At 30.6% G+C, this 25,863-nt stretch overlaps 1 protein-coding gene across 3 annotated transcripts in view; it reads right to left on the reverse strand.

The window, feature by feature from the left end:
* Positions 1 to 700: 700 nt before the first annotated feature.
* The window catches only part of LOC127061885 (ribosomal protein S6 kinase alpha-5-like), a 58,627-nt gene continuing 33,464 nt past the window's right edge, over positions 701 to 25,863 (reverse strand). For 2 of the 3 annotated variants that reach the window (XM_050989351.1, XM_050989350.1), the window contains 6 exons: positions 7,969 to 8,043; positions 7,393 to 7,611; positions 7,160 to 7,275; positions 5,981 to 6,181; positions 4,812 to 5,240; positions 701 to 4,572 (listed from right to left, as the gene is read on the reverse strand). In XM_050989351.1, coding sequence (XP_050845308.1) covers positions 2,977 to 4,572; positions 4,812 to 5,240; positions 5,981 to 6,181; positions 7,160 to 7,275; positions 7,393 to 7,611; positions 7,969 to 8,043 — 2,636 coding nt within the window. In that variant the 3' untranslated portion in view covers positions 701 to 2,976. Of the gene's footprint in view, positions 4,573 to 4,811; positions 5,241 to 5,980; positions 6,182 to 7,159; positions 7,276 to 7,392; positions 7,718 to 7,968; positions 8,044 to 25,863 lie in introns of all 3 variants that reach the window. The other variant, XM_050989352.1, reaches the window with a different exon arrangement.

The following is a 25,863-nucleotide window of genomic DNA, read 5'->3' on the forward strand; positions in this document are numbered from 1 at the left end:
TAGCGCTGACCTCACGTCAGTATTTGTTTCTATATATTTCCTTAGTTCGTTTCTGATTGGTCGATGCCGGAACGTTCCGGCTTATTCGCTATTCTTTTTTTTTTCTTTTTTCTCTTTTACACTTTCCTTACGTTAGACTTGTTTTACTTCTGCTTTATAGGTTAAAGACTTACCGAATCGTCGCAAAGACTTTATTCGTACGTATTATCGTATCGAATACTTAAATGCAGTCGTACTATTTATACTTTTCCTTAAAATTTCTTTTTTTTATATTCTTGGTTAGGAGTGGCAGGGGTTCGGTGTTTAGCCAATGAGAGAACGGAATTCTTATATTGTAGCAAATAAAAAGAATATATAGTCTCTAGGCCGCATGCGCAGATTGCTTATATGATATGCGCTAGCTGTTGTGTTCGTGACGTAATTGGATTAGATTTGATTGGATATCAGGGGCGTATGTACAATTCCGGTTTTTGATTTTCGAAACAACTTGTTTTATCGTTAAGTTGATTTTTCATTTGTTAATGGTAGAAATGTTATATATACATACACATATATATATGTATATATGTATATACGGAATAGAGAATATTTTTAATATCAACAACTACAACTTTGCATAATATACAGGAAATAAAAATCTTTGTTTCTTAAATTAATTAAATATTTAGGTCTGAGGTAATAATAAACATTGCTAGAAAAGTACATTATATAAATAAATATTGTATCATGATATATTTAACAACCAGTAGTAACAAAGGTAGGTGTCTCTTGTATGTATTTATCGCAACAGAACAGCACTCTTTATCGTATGATACAAGCTTGAATTTGTATATAACGTTGTATATATGTGGTATATATATGATATATATATATGTATATATACATATGTTTGTATGTATACATATATATACACATAATATATGCTCTTGAAGGATTTTATTTCTTATATCGCAACAATTAGATATCACTAGAAAAAGAGAATCTGCTTCCACTATTGTAACATAATAAATGTAACGCATCATTTATCATGTTACATTACTTCTGGATAACCGATTAAACTTACAATATTTAATGACTTTTACAATCCTAAATAGAAATATATATATATATATCTTCTTATTTAATATTATTCTCTAATACAATGTTATATAGTAAATATATAATTTTTTCTTTTTCTTATATATATATATATATATATATATATATATATATATATATATATTTATAATTAATATCTATAATATTGTGAAATTACACAATTCGGTAGTAATTAGTGTATATACATAACTCCATTTCAATGTTACATACAGTTCTTTTTGGTCTTATAGAGCAGTGTTGCTTCAGTCGTCTTTGGTAGTAACGTCCATAGAATTTCAATTGTAACTATTTCGAATCAAAAACACAAGACGTTTTTTGTTAGCATGTCTGTTCCCTGAGTTGGTATACAACCTTTTCAGTCTTTGCCATTTATTACTTCATCTTTCACAGCAATTACCACACATCAGGTAAAACAGTCGTTATCTAAAGGCAATTTCAATAATACCTTGTATATATGGAAAACTATGCGTAAAGAATATAATATAGAGTAAACCAACATGACTATATATACAAACAAAAAAAGAAATCCCTCTTTCTTTTTATTAGTTTTAAATAAGGAAAATTACATACTTGTACCAAAATCACAAAATCTATAAACGCAAAATTTGCTAAATCAAGTACTTTGCTCGGTTCTCTTCTTTTTTTCTGTTTTTTCTTTCTTTCTTTTTTTTTCTTTTTTCTTTCTTTTTTTTCCTTTTTTTTTCCTTTTTTTTTTTTTTAAGAAATACATTGTATCTCTTTGCATTAACCAGCATAACTTTGAATAATGGTGCGAAGTATTAATTTATAATTAAATATATTCACTCTTGTGTCCGATTAAACATACAAGATTATCTTTTCATGATGAACCCCTCATCTAATTTGTAAACGTCTCATTAAGTAATATTAAATTGAGAAGAAAACAAACACAGATATGATAATAGAAATAAAGTACCAAAAAGATGTACATGTATGTAAGCGATACAAATATCATTAATCATGAATGATCCATTGGATCATAACTTCTTTTGTTCGAGAATACTTCGATACAAATTATTTATTTCATCATTTCCTTTGCAATGTCCCAACAGTTCTAAGAAAATCACCTTTAACATTTAATTGATCTCTTATTCTTTAGTATGAAAATTGAATGTTTAAAGTTATTAAATCGAGGATGAAGGTTTTCCTTCCATTCAACAAACAAACATTTATATAGAAAATAAGATAATTTCGATCGATATTGTTTTAACCTCGTGGAGAACTTGTCAACATACTCAATGTTATCTTCCAATACATTCGACGATGCTTCTTCACTCGATGCATTCATAGGAAATGGACATTTTATTGAGGCACATTTACTACGTATCTATCCTAACAACTTATAATGGATAGTTGACTTTTCGCTGATCACAGACAAGCGAAACGTGATTAAACAAAAAAAAAAAGAGAAACAAAAAACGATTACACACATTCACAAAAAAAAAAGAGAAAGAAAGGAAAATATTTTATATTGTTTTTTTTTTTGCTAATATTTATATCGAAATAATAAAAACAGCAGGAATCTGATAACTATGGTGTTAATAATCTAATAGAAACGAAATGATTTGACCCTGACCGTAAAGATACAACGATAATATCCCCCTTCCCCCTTTTCAATCTTTTTTATACAAAATCCTTAGCAAGAACGTATATTATCTCTGGTTATTCTAAAAAACATGGCATAAAATGAAACATATGTACAATAGTCTAAAAGACCTGTCTCTCACGCATTAGGAATGATGTAACATTTATAATATCTTGTACGTAATTCCCAAAAGGCAGCGCACTATTACTTTATTGTAAAATGCATAGGAAACTAAGTGAGAATAAGACTACCGCCGAGACACGATATAGGAAACATTACTCCACTGTGATCGTAGTAAAGCGTTTGGGCCGTTTACCAGCTTTTTGTTTTCTATGAACATTAACGTCTTTCTTGTCGGTATAAGAGGAGGATCCACAAGATTCCATCGAGCTGTCTGAATTGCATACATTTTGTTCTAATTTTCGTTTCCTTGATCTTGTAACCGGTCCATTTCTATTGCTACTGCTATTACTCTGATAGGATGATTCGCCGTCAAGGTCGTTGTGTCTCTTGTGTCGTTTAGTTTTAGAACATCCCTGTTGATACGGATCGTCATCGGTCATGTCACGTTTGCGTCGTTTCGACTTTCCTTCTGGATGTCGATGATTATTTATTTTTGGAGAATTGGAATCGGAGGAAGACGACAATGAACTCAGATATTCGTTAACTTTCTCCTCTCCAAAGTCAAAAGCAATAGGTTGAGCCGGTGATGCAGAAGTAGTTACGTTGGTGCTCGTGCTGGATGGTCGCACCAACGGAACTGAAAGAGTCGAGGAAGTTGTAGATGCCGAAGAGGATACCGAACTAGATGTCGATCGTTTGTGTAATTTACGTCTTTGAGCTAACTTCGCTCCATCCACTTCTCGTAAACGAAAACCTTCGAGTTTGTCTGATGATGATGTAGGAGGATACGTGGAAGTATTGTCCGAAACATTTGGATCGGTCATGTTGGTTGACTCCATTAACCAAGGATGATTGGCAAGGCCCATAGCGGTGAGTCTTTTGTTCGGATCGACCGTTAATAAACCTTTTACCACTTGCTTGGCTAACGGTGATATATGACACCAATTGTTAGAGTCGAAATTAATCTCGCCAGATCTTATGCGAGAAGCTAGATCTGGCGAGCCACTGACAAATAATGTGTTACGGAATAATATGGAATACAAAATTGCACCTAAACTCCATAGATCGCAACTCTGATCGTATCCCTGTCTGGCGATAACCTCCGGCGCTGCATAAGGAAGCGTAAAACAAGGCGTGTGAAGTGGCTCGCAACCACGTTTTATCCTAGCGAAACCAAAATCAACAATCTTCACTGGCGAGTCCTCGCCTTCGTGAACGAAGACAATATTTTCTGGTTTAAGATCTCGATGAACAACGCCACGAGCGTGCATGAAACGTACCGCGGACGCCAATTGCCTCATTACACGACTTGCCTGTTGCTCGGTGAACGGCCTTGGTCTTCTTAACAATTCACCTCCAGAGAGTAACTCCATCACTAGATATGTATGCGCTCTATCTTGATGTACTTCGAGCAACTTGACAACGTTTGGATGGCCTTGGCAACTACGTAGCAAGCTAGCTTCTCTACCACAATCCATGCGTCTACTAACGATCTTCACAGCAAATTCCTGGGCTGTTTTTCTATGCCGACATTTACGACATACCGAAAAACTTCCATCACCTAATGCTTCCTCTCGTAGATCAAGCTCATACGTTTGAAAGAACGTTGACTCTTCGAAACGTGCTGCTAGAACGTCCGATGCTGATGGCCTTTGAGAATCGGTTGTAGCTTCTGTTTCCTCTAAGAAGATATCTCTGCTTACTACGTTCTCGCTGAATAATATCGATGGTGCCACGTAAGAATAGCCCTGTTAAAGTAATCATGAAAATTTTTCTTTAACGATGAACGAACGTAGATATATCGTACTGAAATATGTCAGAGATAAATCTCCGGTTAGAGACAAGTGACTCGAGTTAAGAGTAGAAAGAAAGAAAAAGAAAAGAAAAGAAAAGACTGAAGATTGAAAACACAGAGAGAAAGATAGAAAAAGAAAATAAGAAAAAAAGAAAATCATAAGCAATGATAGAAAGAATAAAGTTGTCTTACTCGAAAGATTTTGTCGTGATTAGGTGGTACAACTGCCGGACTGTCAGCGGCAACCATTTTTGTAAATTCGTCCGAGAAATTACTGGTATCAAGTTCGTGCGTGATACGTGGCACGAACGGCGGAGCGATTTGTCGTTTTTCTAAAGCATCCCAAGTGAAAGGTGGCGGTGCTTTTTTAAAGAATGGATGTTCTTTCAATTCCTTGGCGTCACGTGGTCCACCACCCAGTCTTTGACGTGGATCCTTCACCAACAAACGCGAGATAAAGTTTCTTACTGTTGGATTAAGATGACTGGGTATCGGTGGCTCGGTCTTTAATATTCTCCTTGAGATCTCCTGCTGGGTATTTTTCTCTCCCTCGACCGTAAAAGGAGAGGCGCCAGTGAGAAGCTCGTAAGTTAGCACGCCTACACTCCACCAATCCACAGCCTGTAATACCCAACAATTTATTATCAATAAATAAAATACTTTTCTCCATTTATATGTATATATGTATATAAAAATTAAAAAAATGTATATATATATATAAATGATGTTATATATTTTATATATATGTATATTATATATATATATATATATATATAGTCGTTAATTAGGATCGTTAGTATCACTTTTTATCAACGTTCTATCTATAGGACGGGTCAAAAGTCCCTAGGTAGACCGAAAGTTTCTTAAAGATTAATTACTCTTTTTTCAAGATTTTATAGGCTAATTTTGTTCTTCTCCTCTCAGATTATAAAACTTCAAATTATCACGAAATAAAAAATTAAATTCCACATATAAATATGTATATATATATATATATATATATATATATATATATATATATATAAAATGAAATTATAGAAACTAGTCAGGACGTTGTTGATTAGGGTCGTTAGAACATCCTTGTTTTTATTAACATCGTATCTGTTTCGTGTTATCATTTATCTTTTATTCTTACTTCCTCCTCTCTTTTTATTTCTCTATTAATTTTTTTATTTTCTTTCTTTCTTTCTTTCTTTCTTTCTTTCTTTCATTTATTTGATATAATTACGAAATGATTAGGATTATTCTCGACGATGGGTAATAAAATTAGCATTGATCTATTGGATACGTAAATTAGTAGGCATACGTATGTGTTACGTAAAAGGCATATTAGGAAATAAAATATAAACATCCTCACTCACAATATCGTGGCCTGCGGAGCCCCCTCGTACCACTTCCGGTGCCATGTACTCGATAGTACCGCAAAACGAATATGCTCGTGCGTTGCTATCTCTTTCATGCGGTAAGAATTCTTTACTCAATCCAAAGTCTGTAAGGACTATATGTCCTTCTCTATCGAGTAGTATATTCTCTAGTTTGATGTCTCTATATATGATACCCAACTGAAAGAAAGAGAATATTTTTGTTTTATTATATCATTCATCGTCGAGTTATTCGAATAAGCCAATTGAAAATACAGGATACGGTATTAAAAATTCTTACGATATTTTACAAATAAATAAACCTTTTTCGAAACATTTTACCCTTGCAGATAATGTTATAATTTGAAGAACAAGAAAAAAATCAGTGACTGAAGAGTCTTCGTAAACTATTAATTGATTTTTCAAATCACCTTGGACACTTATCAATATCCTGTAAACGCTACAATTCTTTTTTTCTCTTTTTTGATTCGATTCGAAATAAACAAAAAAAAAAGAAAAATCGAGATGAATAATAATACGTATTTTTTTTCAAACTCTCGGAATAAACCATCATAAATGCATGTGTCATCAATAATACTGCCTTGGAAAATACAACTCGACCTTATTTTCAGACATAATCAATATTTGTAGTATCCAAATATAATCACGAAGGAATACGCTAAACGTTACACGTCGATCGATAGAGCTATCGATTTTATTAGAGTATTCCAAAAATACTATATTATTACCACTATTGTTATAATACGATTCGAAACTCGATAAATTAATAGCGAGTCTGGTAAACCGAGATAATCGTCTATATTGACGACAATCAATGTCATCGTCGTAATCATTATTACCGTCGTCATATCTCTCTGATGATCAGGCAAAAGAGTACAACTTAAATTTTCTATCTACTTATTACTTATGTATATATTTACTTATGGATATTTTATAAGCCCAATTAAACGATACATACATATATAAATATTTAACGTTATCAACTTTCACATTTAAAATCTAACATTTAAGAAATCTGCTTTCCCAATATATTTTATACTACGTTTAATATTAGACAAGTGTTTCTTCTCGGGAAAACTTAGTAATTATAATTTATTAATAGACTTTTTTTTGCCTGTCCATCAAAAGTATAATTATAATATTCATTGTAGAATTTACCTTGTGCAAACGTTCCAAAGCCAAAATTACTTCGCCGATATAAATCCTTACTTCGTCTTCGGTAAAATGTTCTCGTTGATATAAATGAGTAAACAATTCGCCTCCGCTAACATAATCTGAAAATTCCAATATTATATTTTTTTCGACTTCGAAAAGAATAAGAAGAAGAAGAAATAGAAGAAATAGAAAAAAAAAGATAGAAAAAGAGTATTATCAACGATTCTCTGACTTACCTAAAATTAAATGTAATTTGGCGTCAGTTTGAAAAGCATAATGGAGCGTCACTAAAAAAGGACTGTCCCTAACAGCTTCGAGAACTTGTCTCTCGGTCTTCGTATGTTCCGTTGTTTTTTTCTTTTGTACAATCGAGGCTTTTTTCAAAACCTTCATGGCATAAAGACGACCAGCATCGGTTCCCATTCTTTTTCGTACCAGAAACACTTTACCGTAAGCTGCAAAGTCGATCAATAGAAGAGACATACGTTCATCGTATCGATCCTAATTTTTTTTTCTTTTTTTTATTCTTTTTTGCCATTTTTTTTCGTCGACGGGGGTTGTCTTCGAGATATATTAAGAAAAAGGGACGGGTTAGTCGAGAGACAGAGAGAGAGAGAGAGAGAGAGAGAAAGAGAGGGTGGGGTAAACAAAAAAAAGAAAAAAACATTGTTAACAAATTGAGATTACAAATATCGAGTATTTTCTAAAGGAATCACGTAACTTTCGCAACATGAAGTCCCAGGAAAAAAAAAGGAGAGTTTCGAATCTTTTTTTTTTTTCCTTTTTCTTTTTTTTATAAATCGATTACATACCTCCCGTACCCAAGACCTTCAATAAGTCGAAATGAGACATGTCCACTCTTTGACCACCACTGTCTTCGAGATTCACTGTAATCAAAAGACAAAAAAATGGATTAGTATTATTAACACTGTCTCCTCCCAGTAAATGGATTTTTCTTTCTTCTTTTTTTTAAATTTTCTTATTTAATTAATTCGGGTTTCGATCGGTCAAATTTTTGTTATCTCAATGTATCAAAGTTTGAATGACATCGAATCTAATTGAATCGAATCAAATCGAAAATTTTTCGACAGAAACGAAAGGACTTTCTCGCAATACGTACGAGAAATTTATTCCTCGTCGCAAAGCAAATTCATCATGAAGCGTTAAGTGTCACAGGGAAATCGAGATGGAGTCAATTAAGCGTGAACGTTTTCAATCCGACAGCTGTCCTCGTAATAAAATCAGGTGTTAACAAATTTGCTTGAGTATAATCTATCGTCTGCGTTATTTCCTGTGCTTGTTCGTTCGCTCGCTCGTTTGTTTGTTTGTTTGTTTGTTTTCCTGCTTGCTGTACTTATTACTTATAGTTAGATTAGAAATTCTTAAAGTATAAACTACGAACCTATCGGTCGAGAGAAGGAGAGATAGTTGTGATAAATATTAAAATATAATAATAATTTACACACGTTTCTTAAAAAAGTTTTACTCGTCCAATTATTACTTCCAATTTCTTTTTTATTTTCACGCTAACATCTTTTATGTAGGCCATATATCAAAATAAATTTTGTATTGGTCGCTTATCAATCTATTTTCGAAATAGCAATTACATTTTTGAACGGATAACGAAAAACGATCGTTTTCGAAATTAGGTCTCGACCCGTAAAACTTTCGAAAGCCCTGATTTATGTATGTGGATCATTCTCAATGACGTTCGAGCTTCCATGCTCTCTTTTATTCAATGATTGAGAGACAGAGAGAGACAGAGAGAGAGAGAGAGAGAGAGAGAGAGAGAGAGAGAGAAGAGAAAAAAAAGAAAAAGAAATCTTTAAGGCCGAGCTTTCAACATAACACAACCTCGTCGTCCTATTTCCATCGTAAACAAAACGTCGTTAAGATTGAAAAACAAAAGTATTTTTAATCTCTATATCGGAATCCATTTATAAATTATTATTCGTCAACTACATAATTTTTAATGATCCTATAAATGAAAATTAAACATTAAAACAAAAGAATTATATTTAATTAATTATCTGTCAAATTAATATCAACGACATTTATTCTTAAGGATTTGTTAGAAATAAAATAAAATAAAAAAAGAAATAGAAAAACAAAATTTGGAATAACATAACCTCGAAAAAGAATAAAGAAAACAAAAAGAAAAAGATCAGAACTCGGATAAAGACTCGTCACGACATCTGTAGGAACATGTATGAAATTGTTACGACACAAACAACTTTGATACGTTCAAATGCGCGAAAGTAACATTATAATTTTTAATAAAAACGAAAAATACGAAACACACACGGAGTGTGCAAAAGATATACCTAGGTAATATGTAAATAATAGATTACACTTTTTTCTCCCGAGAATTATTTACGTTTCCAATTAATCTTGTAGTTTTGATAATTTTACCGGGAGCAAAAAACAAAAAACAGAAAAGTTAACCTACAAAAAGTTTAAAAAAAAAAAGTAATTCATTTTTACAATCGCTTTTAGTAACTTTTGACCAGTCCTGTATCATTGATGTGTCATCTCTCTCTCTCTCTCTCTCTCTCTCTCTCTCTCTCTCTCTCTCTCTCTCTCTCTCTCTCTCTCTCTCTCTCTTTGTGTGTGTCTATCTCTTTTTCTCTTTTTTTCTTTTATTGTTACTGGCGTGTACATCCATCGATGTTGGGCGGTTAAGAACACCGATTGGAATGCCACTTATTTCAAAGTGTCGTGCGCACAAACGTATGTAAGTAAGTATGTACATGAGTATCAAAAGCAAGCTAGCATGCAAGCAAGCAAGCAAGCAAGCAAGCAAGCAAGCAAGCAAGCGAGCAAGCAAGCAAGCAAGCGAGCAAGCAAGCGAGCAAGCAAGAGCACACCTGCAATACGGATAATGTCCGCAGGTGTTCGCCGTTGGGGGGAAAAGGGTGGTGGGAGGGGTTCAGGGGTCGGGGGGAGGAGGAGAGAGGGGAAAAAAGAGGAAGGAGAAGCGCACATGTGGTAAACGCGTGTGCACTGTGCATACTCCACACGTTGCTTATCGAGCAACGTTGCAGCATCGTTGCAGTTGCAATTGCAGTTATAGCTGTAGCAACGCTAAAACGCAACCCAGACGTAAATGTAAATGAAAATGGAAACGCAAACGTAATCACAATAGCAAACGCGGAATCTCGAAATAACCGAAGGGAATTATTAAAATGTACAAATAAAAATAATATGTAATGATTTTATATAGAGTAAAGGAGAGAAAGATGAGGTGTGTGTGTGTGTGTAAGAGAGAGAGAGAGAGAGAGAGAGAGAGAAAGAGGATATAAGTTTTTTCAGTAAATTTTATTGCAACCAACGCTTGAATTCGATTCGACCGATTATTAATGGCGATAAAGAGGGGAAAGGTATGTGTGTGTGTGTGTGTTTGTGTAGGTAATTCTGAAGAGACGATGAATTTATGCGCGTTGTTTCATTTCGATCACACGAGATTCTCGTTGCATCGATGTTTAAATAAGAATCGAGATAATATAACCGAGATAAGAAACGTAACATATTTGATAAGAGGCGTAACGAATTTCATTTATTTATTTACTTGTTTATTTAGTTTTTCGATTTTTTTTCTCCTTCTTCTTTCTTTTTCTTTTTCATTTTATTTTATTTTATTTTATTTTTTTATTATTCCTGCTTTGACGATATGCAAACGATACGCATCTTTGTTATTTAAAAAATTATTTTTATTATTATCGAGTAGAAAGAAGATATGTATGTAAGTTCCGTGTCGATTCTTGATTGATTGATTAATTGATTGTTCTTATTATTATTAATCACCGATATAATTATTATCATCACTTCTATTTTACGAAATACAGACTGAATGAAAAGTTCGTAGGTGGGTTAAAAGTCCCTAAGCGATCTCACAAAAGATTTATCATTCCTTTTTCTTGTTATCGATCACAAGGGAACTTTCGGCCCCACCTAAGAATCTTCGGCTCATTCTCTGTACAACAGAAGAGAAGATTTATTCGCGTTAATAGAGAAAGAGAAAAGAATAAAAAGTAAAAGAAGAGGGGGAGAAAAAAAAGAAACAAAAAGTTGATGTCAAAGATAATAACATTAGGAGGGAGGAGGGAGAGAAAAGCGCATATTCAAATGGACCCACTTGATTCTCTACTGCAGTGGAGCTACGTGGCAACCGAGTAATAAGCAACGATGCAACGATTTGCATGTACTTAACCTAAAAAAAAAAAAAATGATAAAAAAACTCGAGATAAAAGAATTACCGTCTAACGTGCTCGTCGCCTTGACTTTTTTTTTTGTTCTTTTTCTTTCCTTCTTTCTTTATCTTTATTTTATATGGAATATATATAATATATATGTATGCGTGTATATACGTATATGTGTATACACGTACGAATGTGTGTGTGTGTGTTTGTTTGTTCATATAAATTAGTAAAAACAAATGAGAACAGTGTTTAGTTAAGAAGATACAAGTTTTATCTTTTGTTAAAATGTTGAAAAGAGATAGAAAAAAAGAAAGAGAAAGAAAGAGAGAGAGAGAGAGAGAAAGAAAGAAAGAAAAGCGTTCAGAATTGTTGCGTTTTTCGTGGCAAAAGGCAGACACTGAACGATATCGATTTCTGTTCAATCAAAAGTAATTGTCTTCTAGTATCTGTTCGCGCGTAGAATAGTCCGGAGTAGAGTAATAGTTAGTCTCTTTCTCTTTGGTTAAATAGCACTCGTCGTTGGTTGCTTTCACTTTCCAATACGCCGTGCTTCTGTTTAAACTTTGTGTCTGTTTTATACAATTCCTCTTTTTTTTTCTCCCTTTCTGTTCCTCTTCTTTTTTTTTTTTTCGTCTAATATACATTCGACATATATCGAACGAGAAAAGAAAAGAAGAAAAAGAGAATAGAAAAAAGCTCATCCAACAACCTCAAGAAATTCGTAGGGAAACTCAAAATAATTCTCAAAACTCAATACCAAAAATATTCGAGTGCATCTTTCCGAATTGTTTCTAAAAATCGATTACTCCTCTTTTTTTTTTTTTTTTTTTTCATTTTTTCTTTTAGACGTTTCAAACTTGTAATATAAAAAAAGAAAGGAAAAAAGAACAAAGAAAAAATAATTAGTTTCAAAATTAGTCTCAATGCTTTGGAAATCGCTCGAACCACATATGCGGTTCAATTCGTACAAAAGAGGAAATGAAAAGAAGAAAAAGAAAATAAATAAATAAATAAATCAATACATACATATATACATACATACATACATACATACATACATACGAACGGACAGAATGAAATGCAATCATCGAATTCAACGAACCGCCGAAAATTCAATAAAAGAAACGACCGTATATCGAAATATAAGTCGATAATATCTGTTATTCGGCGGCCATCTTTAAAGTTTCCAAGAGCTTCCGCATTTTCTTTCTCGAATCTTTTGAAAGAGAGAGCGAGAAAAAGAGAAAGAGAAAAAGAAAGAAAGAGAAAGAGAAAAAAAGAAAGAAAAGAAAAAGAGAATGATACGTATATATACGTGTATAGGTACATGAACATGTAAATGTACAGACGCAAGAAGAGGGGAGGGAGAGGAACAGAGGAGAGGGTTCGTCTCTCGATCGTCCCCGGCCCTGACTGTTCCCTGAGAATTCATGTCAAGGTAGTAAAAGCGACCACGATCGCGCTCTATCACACAGTTACATACTATTTTATAGGTATACGTATATATGTATGTATAAGTGTTTACATGGGACACATATACGTACATACACCTATATATGTGTATACATCTATATGCAAGTGCACGGATATATATGTGTATATTTATATATAATGTGTGCATGTACATATATATATATATATATATCATATATACACACACCTGTGTCTGTTACATATACACACATATATACTGTTAATACATACACAAACACATATATATATGCATGTATATACACATATACGTATATACACCCATCATATATATGTACATACATATACACGTCCGTATCTGGATCGACGGTACAAGATTCGTGTTCGGTTTTGCACGACCCACTTACGTCGACTGGAATTACCTTCTCGTGGCACTCCTTTAAACAAAATTTCGTAGAAACGTTAAGAGAAAATTCCAACGAAATCGTAAACGTTATTACATATATCGCATATCACGTCCTTGACGTCCTTGACTTTAGTTTCCTATTATATCTCGTGTTATACATTGAAATAATTAATTAACGAAGAAATCTAATCGGAATTGGAATTTTTTCTTTTTCTAGTTTTCTGTGTTTTTTTTTTTTCTTTTTCTTTTTCTTCTCAATTTTATCGACAAACTCTTCAGAAATCTTTAAAACTCGACGGTTAAAGAGTTTCTTCTTCTTTCTTTTTTTTTTTTTTTTTTTTTTTTTTTTTGAACGACAGTGAACTTGATGAACTTCTATATTTTCGGTTGATTCGATTTATCGCTTATAAACCATTTGGTTAAGAGTTGTAGATAAAATTTGATGGATCGTAATCTTTGATCTTCAATTTTTTCATCGTAGGTTCCAAAGTATCAACCAAAAAAAATTATTTAGTACATATACGTTTATAGGTACATACACATATATACGTACGTACAATATATATATATATACAGTATATATACGTGTGTACCACCTTCTTTCGTCGTCGTTTGTTGTCGTCCTTGTGGAACTTACAAAGCAGTGGTTCTCATGTCAACGAACGTTTGACAATAACTTCCTCTTAATCTTCTCTAAACACAAGACTTACTATCTAAAATTTCAAATTTCAAAAAGTCATACGTTTATATTCCTACGAAAATATTTGTATGGTAACAATTAGAGTCTTAAGTATTTAACAATACAATAATTCTCACCTGATACGAATAATAAAGTTTTTCTAAAACTTCGTAATAGCTCCGTAACCGATTTATTTTAAATTTTAAATATGAAAGATAGAATTTCATTTATTTTGCAAATTAACATACTAACAATTGGATTAATGAAATTCTAAAGTTTCATTCTGATTTTAATGATACACCCTATATGTGTAATATCCGTGCAACGTGTACCAGATGAATGTAAGCCATAACTGTCTATAAATAGAGCGAGAGATACCAGGCGTTCCGGTTTTTCGGGATAGAGGATTCTACCGGTTTTTAACACCTTATAATCTTTAGTAGTCTTCTTGTCTTGTAAAAAGATATCGCATCCAAGCATTGTCATGACTTGTTACTGACTTTTCTCTTTCGACGTGTGATACTTAAACGAGCACAGATTTTCTACGAAGATGAGAGTTGTGTATAGGATTGATGATCGTTACCCAATACCCAACGTCCCCATTCGTTTCATTTTAAATAGGTCACCTTATATAGTATCAATTGTATGTATAGTATTATTTTGCAATGTAATCAAAAATGAGAAAAAATTGTATCGGATTATATTTCGTATTTAGATATATTATACACGACATTAAATCTGTCATATTCCAATTGTATGTTATTATATTTATATTGTAAACAAAAAATATTTGTATATTGTATTTTTTTTTTTCTATTGTAAATCCAATTTTTTTTCTCTACCTTATCTTTATACTTACATTAAAAAGAAAACTTTTATTATATTTACGTTTACGTTTTTATTGTAACAAAAAAAGATATATATATTTTTTTGCGTATTATATTATCTTTCCGTGCTTATATTGCTAATAAAATATTTTCCTTAATACTATCTTTGTATTTATATTATAAAAAAAAATACTCCATATCGTATTGTGTTTCGTATTTATATTATTAAAAAAAAAAAAAAAAAAAAAAGAATAATAAAAAAAAAAGAAATAAATAAATAGTGATAAAATGAAAATTATTTATTGAGAACAAATGAGAAATCGAGAAATGAAATTGTTGTATAGATAGACAATCGAAATCGACGAGAAAAGGACGCACGTAAGAACGTCTTTTTATGCAAGAAGCAGTCACGCGGTACACATAAAGTAATTCCTTTCACTGAAACGCCTTTCACTAAAAACATTTCAACGAAACATCAGCAAAAATGATTTACATGCGTCGTATTTACCTTCATCGATCTCCATATTAAACGATGTCGTACTAATTTTTTTGATTATTCTTATTATTTTTTTTTTTCCCTTTAATTTTTCTCTTCTTTCCTCTCCTCTTTCTACCCCTTTAAAATCCAGTCTTCAAACAACGACAATTACGATTATTCTTTCGTAATATTATCTTCTTATTTTGTCGAGTGACGGATGAGATTCAATACGAAAAAATATATTTGCAGAAATAATTATCACAATAGTTATTTCGAAAGAGAATTTCTGCTCGTTAATTAACGCTAAATCGAGTTATTCTATATAAATATAAAATATAAAACGTAATAATATGTATATATAGATATGCACACAGAGACATATACAAAAAAGTAAGCCACATTGTAATTTATAACAAATCAACGTATATCAATAATTATCACAGGTACCACCACGACGACGAAAAAAAGAAAAAGAAAAAAAAACTGGATATTGCAGAAAAACGAATGATCACGTTTCTCTTGGAAAATATGTATTCTCTCTCTTTCTTTATTTATTTCAATTATTTTTTCTTCTTCTTCATTTAAAAAATAAAAATACAACAATAAATATTCGATTGATATAATTCACCCTATACCTGTATATAACTGTGAAGGACTTCCGTTTTTGTTATCGTAAACTACTCGTTATATTTCTTTCTTACCACAAATCGACATTTCTCGCCGATTTTCAAACTCTCTCTCTCTCTCTTTCTCCCTTTTTTGCTTTTACCAAACAGCACCACCATCACCTACTATAAAAACCACATTTTATTCGAGTAAATCAGTAACGGTGACGAGCAAATCGTATTGCTTGCTTTCCAGGTTTTCCGCTTCGTAATAATTCTATTGCGTCGTTAAAACGGTATTTCACATTATAAGTACACACACATACACACACATATTCTTAATACCATTAACAGGATTTCAAATGTCGGTCTAGTTAAAGTCTACCGACCGAATTCCTATTAAAACGAAACTAGGAACACGAATCGGTAGATGTTAACTCAAAGATATATGTAATTAGTTAGACGGTTTAGTTTAGTTTAGTTTAGTATAGTATAGTATAGTATAGTATAGTATAGTATAGTATAGTATAGTTTAGTTTAGTTCAGTTTAGTTCAATTTAGTTGCCCTTTCCCTTAGTATGCATATATATATATATATATATATATATATATATATATATATATATATCGTTGAGAAGAGCTACTAGATACTATAGAACACACATAGTAGATTTCTGCAACAGGTAATCTGATGATCAATGCCTGATTCGAATCTCCAACAATATTTATACGCGATCTTCCGTACGACTGATGATGATTCGATTCTTCCAACTGTGAAACATCTACTAATTAACTAGAAGAAAAGATTAAAAAAATAAATAAATAAGTAAAAAAAAAAAAAAAAAAAATAAAAAAAGAAAAAGTAGAAGCCTCCATTAGGAATATTATTCTCTCTCCAATTATAATCGCCTTTATTCTCTTTCTCTTTCTCTCTTTCTATCTCTATTTCCATTTCTATTTCTATCACTATTACCTCTCTTTTTCTTCTTTAATTTACTCAATTATTATTACCTTCGGTTCTATACGATGGGGAATCCGAGAAATGTATTAAACGTGAGTTTAATTGATTCGCTTAGGATAAAAAGTTCTTTTTTCTTTCTTTCTTTCTTTCTTTTTTTTTTTTTAAATGTTCTGATATCGATTCTTTTTTCTAACATCGTTCCACGTTCTAACAGCGATTTCTGTCCCATATTGCTTTTTTCCTTAGTCTTATTTTGAATTTTAGTTCCAGCATATTGATTTTGTTTACTATTTTGTTCTATATTCCAATATCGATTCTAGTCTCGCATTATTTTTCGTTTTTAATATTAATTATTTCTTTTCCTCTATTTTTCAAACTACGACTTCAACTATTATTACATTGAAACCTCTTCAATTACATTCATAATATTAATTTTTCTCTGATCTAATATTCCTCATTATGATATTAATATTTATTCTAATATCGACGATCTTTCTTTTTCACAATTTTTCCTTTTTCCTTCATTCTTTCTTTCTTTCTTCCTTTCTTTTCTTTTCTCTTTTAATTTAATTTAATTCCTTACTCATCGATGAAATATCTCCAATAAACAATTTCGAGATAATTTCGCAGGACGAAAATGAAGTAAAAGTGGTTCGATCAAAATGAGAGAAAATAAAATTAATAACCAAATAAATGAGTAAACAAAAAGAGAAGAAGAATAGAAGAATAGAGAAAGAAAAAAAAAGAAAGAAAGAAAGAAAGAAAGAAAGAAAGAAAGAAAGAAAGAAAGAAAGAAAGAAAGAAAGAGATAGAGATGAAATTAACCAAAGAAAAGTAAATGTGCGGACACATGAATCACACTTAGTCTACATAGGACTTGAAACGCTATATATATATATGTACATATATATATATATATGTATGTATATACATATGTGAAACAACAAACGAGGCCTTTGCAAGCTCGCTGAGCTTACATCGAAAGCGCTTCTCTCTTCTATGTAGTAGTTGTTGACTGCCGCCTGTGCAATCGAGACTCGTCGCGGAAGTTCCGCTTTTGTCTGACCCAGATAGTCCGCATTCACTCGCTATTTCGTAACGGGACCGACTACTACTACTACTTTCTTCTTTCTCTCTTTCTCTCTTTCTTTTTCTTTCTTTTCCTTTCCTTTCCTTTCTTATTTCGTTCGTTCGTTACAGTAATGCGAAGAGTAGACATACTGTCTTCTAATTCTCTCTCTTTCTCTTTTTTTTTTGTATCATACATATTTATGTATAACAGAAAAATAAGTGAAAATAAAAGAAAAAAAGATTGAAGTAAAGACGAGTATAATATTTAAAAAAAGAAAAAAAAGAGAGAGAGAAAAAAAATACGATAGAAAAAGAATATTGATATTAACGATTGATAATTTTTCTAACGTGTGTGTGTGTCTATTGTTTCTTTTTTTTTTTTTTTTTTTTCAATCAATTTTATAACAAAAATACATATACGCGCGCGTGTGTGTGTGTGTTATATATTTTATTAGATATAATTATTATATATGTATCTAAAAAAAATATTATATATATATGTTTATTTATTTATATAACAGATGGATAGATATAAATGTTATTAGATGTAAATAAATATATTATTGCAGATATATCATATATTAAATATATTATTTCTTTTTTTCATGTTTGTGAAGAACAAAAGATATAATTTAATGTTAGAAATGTATCAAATCACAGACTATAAACTCCTGTATCGTGATACTATAGAAAGAGGAAACTATATACGTAGATTAATTAATCGCAATTATCTCAGCACCCCACAAAGGAGAGTCATGTACGAGGCCAAATCGATTGAAAGCTGATCGATAATTTACTAAACGAGTTCGTTATATATCTATTAGAAAAAATATTTCCTCAAGTTTTACAAACATCGTCAAAATTTATATTTTAGAAATATCTTATTAGATCTTGAAAAATGTACTTCCATTAAGAATAATAATCAATCATACGTATTAGAAAAATGTTGTGCGTGTCTCTCTCTCTCTCTCTCTCTCTCTCTCTCTCTCTCTCTCTCTCTCTCTCTCTCTTTATTTGTTTCTTTTCTTTTTTTTTTTTTTTTTACAAGATCACGTTCAAAGAAAATTATTTGCACGATCATTAATCTTACATATGTCCACGTCCTGTTTCATGCTAAGAAAAAAATTTAATTGATAAGTAGAAGAAGATTACTTTCAAGGAAAGGTTAAAATCGTGTATCAAGATAAAATAATTAGCGACAATTTGAACGACGTCAAACGATGATATTAAAGTTTACTTGTTATGAGATAATTATGACCGGTTTTAATCTAATCGATCTACTTAATGATTGTATTAGAACGAGGTAAGAAGAAAATTTTCACACAAACACACACACGATTATGATAATGATCTAATTGAGACAAAATATAATAATTAATTAACAAAGCTTATTTTTTTTTATTTAAATTTCTCTATATATAAAATCTGTTATGTGTACTTTTAATATAAACATTATTAAAGTTTGTTAATTCATTAACACATTTTTTTATTTTAATTAATTAACAACATTTTCTTATATTGCAAAAGAATATATACGTAATTTATAAAAAGTTTTCTACTCGAAAGTTTCAAACACACATATGTATATATACATATATAATTTATTTATATTTATAATTATATTCATTTATATATATGTATATATCTATATATGCGATATGTATTATAGAAAATAAAAATTTATAGGAAATTTTTCGGGGGGAGGGAGGGGGGTGGAGAGAAAAAAAGAAAAATGAAAGAAAAGCTCAAATAATCCCTCAAAAACCCGCATCCTCCAAGTTGGCCACGTAACAGAGTTATATCACGTGGCGTTTATATCTCATGCTCGTGGCCTGCAGTGATCAATACCGGCTATGCTAACCGCCAGCCAGGCAACGTAAAAATTCTTTTTATTCCTCCGATAGAAAAGCATTCGTCCGACGTTATATATTTCCATTGACTTTATTTTAAAAGAACATTCTATCAAAAGATACGTCAATTTTATATTCACTGACCATGTCGAATAATCTCTTTTAACGATTCTCCTTATTTCCATATTTCAAGTTCGTTGAGACCATCACTCCTACCCTTATCACCTCCACATCAAGATTCATTAATTATGTATTTATTATGCGTAAATTAATAATATAAAGAGATTAATAAATATGTAAATATAAAGGAGATATTTAATGATAAAACGTGATGTGATTATTCAAGTAGAGAGAACATTATGAAAATTTATAATATTAAAAGATAAAAATACATTTTTTAAATAAATGAATTATATATATATATATATACATATATATTCACAAAATAATTATATAAAAAGTTTCTATAATTTTTATCACATATAACATATACTTTAAAAGCCGAGATAAGCTTCAGTATATTTTAAAAATATTTTTATACTCGTTTATGATCCATTTAATTTATGTTTCGGTGATAAGAAAATCATAAAAGTTTTAATGGCAAGTAATAAACAGAAGTGAAATTTCCTCGTTCGCAGTTGATACGTTAAATTAGAGACAATGAACGCTGATATGCCTGCTTAAAAAGGTATGCATGAAATTTTTAATTCTCTTCATATGATATATATAAAATTTATTTTGTATTTTAACTCGATCGTTGATTTTCGTTTGCCCTTCTCGAAGTCGTTGAAAATGGGACATACGGTGTACGATCAGTGTTGTATATACCATGACACAACCGTTACGAGGTACCGTACCACCTTTTATACATCGTTGCAAGCACTCACATGTACCTTATATATAAATACGTATATATATGTAGATACATACGTACGTACGTACGTATATATGTACACAATTTTAATCTCATCTTTTAACTTACTTCGAAAGTACCCACGTGTAATAAATAGTGACACACCACACGTGCTTTGAAGACACACGTATCTTATATATAACACATTACATTACAACACACATACATACTGACATACATATACACATGTACGCTATATATATATATATATATATATATATATATACACATATATACGTTTAAATTCATCTTTTAACTTGCTTCGAAAGTACCCACGTGTAATACACAATGGCATGCCACACATGTTATGAAAATATTTCAACGCACGGCTAAATCGGATTATTATCTCTTTTCTTAATTCTCTTATATAGATAAAGTGAACAAAGTCGTTTAGATAAGGATGAGTTAAGTGGACCAACCTATTCTACGTGCTTTTTCGAAATTTCTACGTTGGAAATTGTATTTCATTTTTCTTTAATCGAATTAATGACAATAGTCTTCTCTACCTTTTAATAATCCACATTTGTTCTTACTATTTATACGTTATCCATTTTCTCTCGTTCTTTTTTCTAAATCATTTTTTTATTTTATTTTTTTTATTTTTATTTATTTATTTTTTTTTTCTTAAAATATTTTCATCATATTACACGTTCTGCTCACTGTTTTTTTCTCACCTTGAATAATCGCATCATGCTTCATTATTTAATTCAAATCTTCTTTATTCATTCCTTTTTATAATATAAATTTGTTCAATTCTCCTGTTGAACTTCAATCACATTTATTATTTAATCTGTCCACTTTTTATATCATAATATTACTTATAAAATGAATCGTTAAGTCGTTCGAATTCTTTTTCTTGAATAATCGCATCATTTCTTTTTTATTTCTCTTAATTTTTTCTTTTATTTTTTATATAATATAACATTAATATGCATTATAAAATTTTCTATCTGAATAATCAAATCCACTTATTACTATTCCATATTTTCATTTGAATATATACGAAATAATTTATAATATATATATATATATATATATATATATATATATATATATATATATATATAAAGAAACAAAAATAAGATCAATCAGTTGCAATATGTCTGAATTTTTCTTTTGTACAAACATTATAAAACTTTTCGTCGGACGATTGACGAAGATTATCAAAGCTACGATAAGATTATTGCAAACACTTTTAGCTTTCGCCAAAAGTATATTAAAACTTTTATCTTTTATATAATTATATGTTTTACATAATCCCAGGAAACGCGGTGTGGAAGATAAAGAAGGCACGAGAAACGTGCGAGACTTTGGATTAGAACGGATCTAGCTCTAGGCAATGACGAGGTGAAAGCGTTTTAATCGCCCGAAAGCAAAGTGACTTCTCGTCGATGAACGTGTTCCAATTTTTCCTTATTATATTATATTATTTTATTTTATTTATTTATTTTTTGTGTTCTTTTTCTTCTTTTTTTTTCCTGAATCAAACTTTGTGAAAACTTTCTCTCTCTATATATATATATTTTTTTATCATCACCAACGTAACGAAATACGTGATCGATCGCTTGACATCGAAATTAATTCGATCTTTAAATTATACGGGAAAAGAAATTTAAACAATAGTAAATTTAAAAAAATTTGATCGCGTCGTGTTCGGAATTTTGTATTTTTTTTTTGTTAGTTTTTTTATTTAACGTATGAAAATTAATTTCTTTATTATTTTTAATATCGGAGTGCGTTAATTGAATAATAAATTTGTTTATGGAAAGAAAGAAAAAAACTATAGTAATAATTCATAGTAATTCTTAGATTCGACGTCTAAATTGTTTTTCTTTTTCTTTTCTTTTCTTTTCTTTTCTTTCTTTCTTTCTTTTCTTCATATATTTCACTTCCTGCAATACAAAAATTAATTCAAAGAACTGTTTCTCTAAATAAATAAATAAATAAATACATAAATAAATAAATAAACAAATAAATAAATACAAAGAAATAGAACAACAATAATATAGACACAAATAAATCCTAGAATCGTTAATTTCAAATTAAATTGGATTGAAAAAGAAGATATTAAAAACCGTGACGAAGCATATGGTTTTGTTCTCGAAGGTTAAAAGTAGACAACATTCACGAGTATATTTGTGTATATATATATATATATTTCTCTATATAGAAAAATATATATATTTCTCTCTCTTTTTCCTTTTCTATCTCATATCACAGATAAGAATTCCTACGTCGACGAGATGAAATTGCAAGAGATCGTACAAGGTCCGCACCATGACGAGGTTCCTAATCTATTACGACGACGTTTTTAGAAGAGAGAAAAAAAATGTGAAAGAAGGATAAAGCAAAGAGAGAGAAAGAGAGAGAGAGAGAGAGAGAGAGAGAGAGAGAGAGAGAGAGAGAGAGTGAGAGAAAGAGGGAGGGAGAGACAAAAAGAAAGAAACTAGAAAATGAGAAGAGAGAAGGAAGTGGACGACAATCTAACGTAAAAAATACGTATGAATTTTTATCTCTTTTTTTTTTTTCATATTACCAACACAAAAACACATAAATATGCAAACATATACGTACATGCACACGTACACACTCATATAACATATTTTGCTAATAACAATGATAACGTACTTACGTTTAACTTACGTAGGTACAAAGTAACAAGTATTTCTACCATTTTATGTATTACTTTTAGATATTTCTAAAAAAAAAAAAGAAAAAACGGGACACGTCCTTTTTTCTTTTTCTTTTTTCTCTTCCCTCTTTTTTAAATTTCAAAATAGTCACAAGGTAAGGGGTGACCTTAGGTTAGTACGACGATTTTAAAAATCAATTCTTTCAATTCTCTTTTGTCAAATTCTGTAGCGTTCTATTTACGAGTTAAACATGTCGATAGTTTAGCGATTTGTAAAAAAAAAGAAAAGAAAAAGAAGAAAAAAATAGATATTAGTCTAATTCGGAAAAATATAATAATAATTGATTTTTAAAATGTCTTTTGATCCAAGCTTAGGAACTTTGAATTCTTAGCAAAGCACCCTTGGCACATTTTGTAATAGAAAATAATTTTCTTCGATGGAGGAAAAAAGAATAAAAGTGATTAGATTTCGAAGAGGAAAAAAGTTTTAATTGTTGCATAATTAATTTTTCTTTTTCTTGTTTTTCTAACACATCGTTTTTTCCGTTGTTCTTCGCGTCGTAACAAACGCGGAACGGACGAAGAAAGAATAAGAAACAAACGAATCGAATTTCGATCGACCAAGCGTTCTTCTTTCCCCATGGATATATTTAAAAAAAAAAAGAAAGAAAAGAAAAAGAATGTATGTACGTATTTTCTTTCTTCTCTTTTTTTTTCTCCATATTATATATTCCTTTTTATCCTCGCATCGCGTCTCAATGGCGAGACGAAAAAACTTCCGATTAAACTTCGATGTATATATACCGTTATCGTCCGACATTCCTGTCCATTTTATTAAGTCCACGTTCGTTTCGATAATATATTTTCGTTCGTACCTACACGTTTCGTAACCTTCCTTTTTTTTTTTCTAACATCAAGTCAAGTCCTTCTTTAAAAAAAAGAAAAAAGGCGTAGAGAGAAAAATTAAAAAGAAGAAATAAAGAAAAAGAAAAAAAAAATAAGAAAAAAAAAGAAAAGAAAAAGGAAAGAAAAGAAAAGAAAAGAAAAGAAAAGAAAAGAAAAGAAAAAGAAAAGATATTATTTTTGGAATATATTAAATGCAACTTGTTACGTTGTACTTATCGTACTTGTACGACTCCACCGAGCATGAAAATGAAAATGTGTTTGGCATTATTGTCAGACCTTGAATCGCCAATCAAGCCATTTTTCTCGAGAGTGCATCGATGCGAGATACATCGATTATCGTTAACAGTCAATAAGAATATACGTACATTGGTGATACTGTTGAACGAATGAGCATCAGTATTACGTGAGTCGATAATTTACAAAGACAAAAAAAAATGAAGAAGAAGAAGAACAAAAAAAAAAAAGAAAAGAAAGAATAACGAATTATTTTTCTTTTTCTTTTTTCTTTCTTTTTTGTTAACAGTACATCTTGTCTTTTAATTTCAATGACGTCCCATCCTTTGAAGATTTATTGTCTCGTTATAAAGTATATATTTTCATTCGATAGTAGAATTTATTATTTATTAATCAGTATTTATTATTAATTATCATGATATTTCGTAGGTATACAAAAAAAGAGAGAGAGAGAGAGAGAAAGAAAAATTATACAGCTTTTTTAATATTTTCTCTTTCTTTTTCTTTTTAGAATTTACTTTCTAATTTCAATGACGTGTCCTTCGAAATCTTAGTACGTATCTCGTTCTATTGGGACGTATATAATATAGACAAGTTCGGTTATATTAACTTGGGATTAGAACGTATTTATATTTGCAACAGAACTTATTTATGTTACAATCTAATAATAACACAATTCAGTTTACTATTGTAGAATATCGCGAATACAAAAATATCATCCAAGACAAAAAATAAAACAATTTATATATATATATATATATATATATATATATATATATATATATAGCTTTGATGATTACGTAAAGGACGATGTGTGTGTGTAAATCGTATTATCGATGATATTATAACCATGATATTCTAATTTTCATAGATCGCGAATGTAACGCAAATCCCTTTCTGCTCGACAAAAACTCGTAATATTCAGAAGAAAGAAAATATTTGTTTACAACTAACTCTCCGCATAAGTATGCTAATACACTAATACGCGTCGTTCTTTCATTCTTTCCGTGGTTGTTGTTTCCTTTTTTTTTTCTTTTTCTACTTCTTCTTTTTCCTTTCTGTCTATTATTTACTTCGTTCTAAGACAGAATAATAATCTCTGATAATAATAATGAGAGAGACGGAGACAGAAATGGAGAAAGAGACAAAACAGAGACAAAGACAGAGAAAGAGAGAGAGAGAGAGAGAGAGGAAATAGTGAAAGAGATTAAGATAATTATGCAATCTCTTGCCTTTTTTTCTTTGCAATAATCGTGATAATTAAATAATCTACAGCATGAATAATTATCATAAACGAGGAGAGATCGGATCGTGTATGTCTACGCCGCAAAATCGTTTTGTGGCATAATCTATTACGTTCTTACCTTCGTTTTAAGATATCCCCTTGCATAAGATTTGTTGGCAAATAAGAAGTCTTACGACAACAACAACAACAACAACAATAATAATAATAACAATAACAACAACGGGAACAACAACGGCAATAACAACTTTAATAATTGCTAGAAACGCGAG

Source organism: Vespula vulgaris, chromosome 2, assembly GCF_905475345.1.
Source record: "Vespula vulgaris chromosome 2, iyVesVulg1.1, whole genome shotgun sequence".
Classification (NCBI taxonomy): domain Eukaryota; kingdom Metazoa; phylum Arthropoda; class Insecta; order Hymenoptera; family Vespidae; genus Vespula; species Vespula vulgaris.